This window comes from Nestor notabilis, unplaced genomic scaffold (genome assembly GCF_000696875.1).
Source record: "Nestor notabilis isolate BGI_N333 unplaced genomic scaffold, ASM69687v1 scaffold7353, whole genome shotgun sequence".
NCBI classification, from domain to species: domain Eukaryota; kingdom Metazoa; phylum Chordata; class Aves; order Psittaciformes; family Psittacidae; genus Nestor; species Nestor notabilis.
The window spans coordinates 2,991-7,678 of record NW_009923214.1 but is presented as its reverse complement, the minus strand read 5'-3'; the positions used below and the strand labels follow the sequence as shown (position 1 = coordinate 7,678).

At 52.9% G+C, this 4,688-nt stretch overlaps 1 protein-coding gene across 1 annotated transcript in view; it reads left to right on the top strand.

Moving 5' to 3' along the window:
• Positions 1-217: 217 nt before the first annotated feature.
• The window catches only part of ARCN1 (archain 1), a 6,150-nt gene continuing 1,679 nt past the window's right edge, over positions 218-4,688 (top strand). Inside the window, exons 1-6 of the mRNA XM_010012026.1 lie at positions 218-493; positions 873-1,052; positions 1,283-1,488; positions 2,031-2,192; positions 2,898-3,063; positions 4,305-4,452. Of these exons, the coding sequence (XP_010010328.1) occupies positions 296-493; positions 873-1,052; positions 1,283-1,488; positions 2,031-2,192; positions 2,898-3,063; positions 4,305-4,452 (1,060 nt within the window). The 5' untranslated portion in view covers positions 218-295. The remainder of the gene's footprint in view (positions 494-872; positions 1,053-1,282; positions 1,489-2,030; positions 2,193-2,897; positions 3,064-4,304; positions 4,453-4,688) is intronic.

Below are 4,688 nucleotides of genomic sequence, written 5' to 3'. Positions count from 1 at the left end.
GGTGGGTGTGTGTGTGTGTGTGAATGGGCCGGTTTGCCGTGCTCTTGGTCAGGGTGACAGAAAGCAGAGAGCAAAGCGGAGGTGAGTCTGCTTGGAGCATAGCTCAGCCCCTGGTGGTGGTGGAGGAGGCTGAGCCGGGGGTGCAGTAGGTACGGGTGAAGGCGGGATGGGTCGCGGTGCCCCTCTCCCTGACCTGCCCTCACTCACTCACCCTCCTCCTGCTCCGCAGGTGCTGTTGGCAGCAGCCGTGTGCACCAAGGCGGGAAAGGCCATCGTGTCCCGGCAGTTCGTGGAGATGACGCGCACCCGCATTGAGGGGCTGCTGGCGGCGTTCCCCAAGCTCATGAACACAGGGAAGCAGCACACGTTTGTGGAGACGGAGAGCGTGCGGTACGTCTATCAGCCCATGGAGAAGCTCTACATGGTGCTGATCACCACCAAGAACAGCAACATCCTGGAAGACCTGGAAACACTCCGACTCTTCTCCAGAGTGGTAAGGACCTAAGGATCCCTCGCTTCCTGCAGAGTTCCTGCTTGCAGCTCCGCTGGCAAGGCCAAAGGGGTGACTGCTAAAGTTAGCATTAAGTATTCTCGGTATTCAAGGCTCCTCAGGAATTTCACTGGCCTCAGCGTGTGTTTAGGTTCCTCTGAGTTAGCGTTCCAGAGAAGCTAAGAGGTTGTCCAGGTTTTGTAGTGCAGTAAAACCAACCGTGACAAGGCTTGATCTTGTTTATCAGCAACATAACGGTCTGAAGAGCAGCTTAATGGTTGTGGAGGGTCTAGCGCTGCTTTGAAGTCTGGGGGGAATACAAAGAAAGCGTTCATACGGTGTTGTCTACAGATACTCCTTCAAAATGTTTCCTCCTGTCCAGATCCCCGAATATTGTCGAGCTCTGGAGGAGAACGAGATCTCCGAGCACTGCTTCGACCTGATTTTTGCCTTTGATGAGATTGTGGCCCTGGGCTACCGTGAGAATGTCAACCTGGCCCAAATTCGGACCTTCACAGAGATGGAGTCTCATGAGGAAAAGGTGTTCCGAGCAGTGCGAGAGGTGAGCGGGACTAACTGTGAGCTGGGCCCCTCGTACCCACTCTGGGAGGTGCTGCTGCTGCCGCTCTGCTTTCATAGTGGCCCAGAAACGATCTTGCTTTCCTGTAAACTAAGCGCCCATCTCTTGTTCCCGTTTGCTTCGCAAAGGGTTTACAGGCAAACGCGCTTGGCTCCTGAGCAGAATTAGATTGAGGTTGCAAAGCTCTGTCAGCCCCTTGTCTTTCACTTCAGACTCAGGAGCGCGAAGCAAAGGCTGAGATGCGCCGTAAAGCCAAGGAGCTGCAGCAGGCCCGGAGGGACGCGGAGAGGCAGGGCAAGAAGGCGCCTGGGTTTGGTGGCTTCGGGAGCGTGGCCGTGTCTGGGGGCACCACAGCGACCATGATCACCGAGACCATCATTGAGACAGAGAAGCCTAAAGTGGCTCCAGCGCCTGCCAGGTGGGTGCGCAGCAGGGAGCGAGCAGAGCTGGAAGCGGGTGCCCCAGGAAAGGCTGCAGCGCAGGTTCTTTGTGTGCGCAGCCCTCTTGCCTGGGAGCTTACTGCACGGGAGGAGATGGTCCTGCCTTTGTAAAGCCTCCCCTTAGCCTTGGTCATCTGCGAGTGGTCACCTCCGAGCCCCCATGCGGTCGCTCGTGGGCTGGTGTATGTTGTGCGGTTTTGGAACCCTCCTTTTTATTGTTGAGGAGCATCTGTGGTGTGTCCCACAGTAGCATCCCAGAGCCTCCCTCAGTCTTGGAGAGGTGAAGGGCTCCACAACCTGTGTAAGAAAAAAAGGCCCCAGCTACTGGTAATACACAGAAGGGAATCCAAACCTAAATTAGAACTTCGCAGCCTACACATCGGTTTTGAGCATGTTCTCCCAGAAAAAAGGCTGCAGAGGTGAAGGTAGTTTTGTTGGGATAGTCGGGTTACAGCACTTGAAGATGAGGAGGAATCTGTCACCGTGAGCTGACCTGGAGGTTCTTACACCTTATCTTCAGGCCCTCAGGTCCCAGTAAAGCCTTGAAACTTGGTGCCAAGGGGAAGGAGGTGGACAACTTTGTAGACAAGCTGAAATCAGAAGGAGAAAATATCCTGACTGCTGTAGGGAAGCGCTCCACGGAAGCAGCCAAAGTTCTTGCTCCTCCCGTTAACATGGAGAGGTAGGTACTGCCCTGGCTTTGGAAGCAGTGTCCTCACTGTGTGCTCTGTGGCGCACATGTGGCTTCCTGAGCTCGCTTCCTTTCTCACTTTCAGAACAGGCTTTTTCCTGCCCTTCAAGTCCCGTGCGCTCACTCGGGCTGTTATTTTAAAAGGTGGTGGGCAAAACCTTGGGAAGTGCAGCAGGAAAAAGCAGATAGCTCCTTTGACTAGGACACAGCTCACCTCAGAAGGATGTACATCCATTGTCCAGCTGAGGTTGGGAGTTTTCCCATGCCTTTTTCCCTTAAATTGCTGCCATTTTTCTGTTCTTCAGACAAAGAATTCCTTCCGAGTTGTGTCTTGGGATGGGCCACGGTCATGGTTCATTTCATGTGTAGCAATTCAGAAGCTTCTAGTGCTATGAGCAGAGGAGTTTTGGGTGAATGGCCTGTTGAGATGCTCTGTCACTGCTCTTCATCTGCACTTCTGTCTGTGCAGACTCGCATCTCTGGAGCTGCCTGCCCCCGAGCTGACCCACCGGAGCAGTGTCAGCATCCACTGCACCCTCCCTGCTGTTCCACTGGGGTCATTCCGCTCCTGGGAGCACCGGCTTGTTACGTGCAGTAACAAGAGAGCACTGCTCTCTCATCTGGCCTCTTGGATGCCAAGTGCAGCACTTGCAACACCTACTTTCTGTCTGTTTGTCTGTCTGTGTATCTTTCTAGTGTGCACATGAAAATAGAGGAGAAAATCTCCCTGACTTGCGGCCGTGACGGAGGGTTGCAGAGCATGGAGCTGCACGGCATGATCATGCTGCACATTGCCGATGAGAAGTTTGCACGGATTCGCCTGCATGTGGAAAACGAGGACAAGAGGGGAGTGCAGCTACAGGTAAAGTCTGCTTGGTGTCCTGTGCTCTCAAACATGCTCTTGCTCCTCTCCAGGGCATAATACTGGGAACACGTGAGTGTGTCAGTGTCCTGCGTTCGTGTCCCAGCTGTCTCAGTACATGAGTTGAAAAAGGGAGTAGTCACCATAGGCATTAGCACAGTGTGAACATGGGGCCAGCTCACACTGGAAAGATTGAAGTTCAGTTGAGAAATCGAGGCTAGTGCCCTTATCTCCCTGCCCTCGGAGCCTTATCTGCCCGGTGGTGCACGTTGCTGGTGCCGTCTGGTCGCACTGGGACTTTCCAGCGACCTGGTGCGTTGCTTGGTGTTCGTTGGTGTGTTCTGAGCTTTAGCTGTGGAGTGGGAGCGGGAGAATTAAGTCCTGTGCTGCTGAGGAATGAATTTGTTACCTCTTGGGCTCACTTGTGTGCCATCACTGCTCTGTTGGAGGCAATTGCTGGAGTCCACGACTGCAGCTGGCGATTGCAGCTCAGAAGATTCTGAGGGGCACGTCCCCTTTCTCGCACTCTGTGTGGCCTTACTGATCCCTGGAGATCATGCTCCTTTGGTATACTCTTTTGCTCTCTCACTACTCCTCCTCACTAAGAGCTTGTCTATATGTGGCTGGCTTATCTGCTGCTGGCATACACACTAGGAGGTTCCTTACTGGCACATCTCATGAGGGAGTTCCTAACAACGCTCCCACGTGTGCTGCTAAGGGTGGAAGAGAAGATCAAACCCAGTGCTGACTCCTGTCTTTCTAGCGTAACTTGAAGGTTGACTTGCAGAAATCCTCTGCTGCCACAAAGCTGCTTACATGTGCTGTTGCAGAGAGAATATTTAAACTGAGTTTGGCTGCTGATGTAATGTGTTAAGGTTGTGGAGGGAAGTAGGATTTTTGTGGTTTCAGGGTGTTCCCAGCAGCATTAGGTTGGTCTTTCTTCTTTTGTGGGTCTCCAGGATGGCATTTGAGGTTTTAAGAGTCGTTAAAGTTGTTCTCTAGGTGTCGGCCCAGAACATGTGTTGCTGGCGTGGCTGCTGCAGTGGTGTGTTTTCTGGAAGGAATTCCAGGTTGATAAGCAGATGTGCTCCAGCTGAGCTTGTGAGCCAGGAGCAAAACTGATTTGTGTCAAGGAAAACACTCTGGGATGTGTCATCCTGCCTACAAAGAGCCTGCGTTGCCTACCGACAGTTCTGTCGTTAGGCTCAGAGTTGCAGTCTGAGCATATGTTCCCCTTTCAGACTCACCCAAACGTGGACAAGAAGCTCTTCACTACAGAATCGCAGATTGGTTTGAAGAACCCGGAGAAGTCATTCCCTATTAACAGTGACGTGGGTGTGCTGAAGTGGAGGTTGCAGACCACGGAGGAGTCCTTCATTCCGTTGACAAGTGAGTGCGAGTGCGCCTGGAGGATTGGGAGGAAGAGGCTGATGTGCATTAGGCTGCAGAGAGAACTTGGAGCAGCTTTCAGTGCCTAAAAGGGGCAGACATGAAAGCTGGAGAGGGGCTTTGGACAAGGGCCTGTAAGGACGGGACAAGAGGAATGGCTTTAACCTGTCAGAAGATTTAGATTTGATATTTGGAAGAAGTTCTTCCCTGTGAGGGTGCTGAGGCGCTGGCATAGG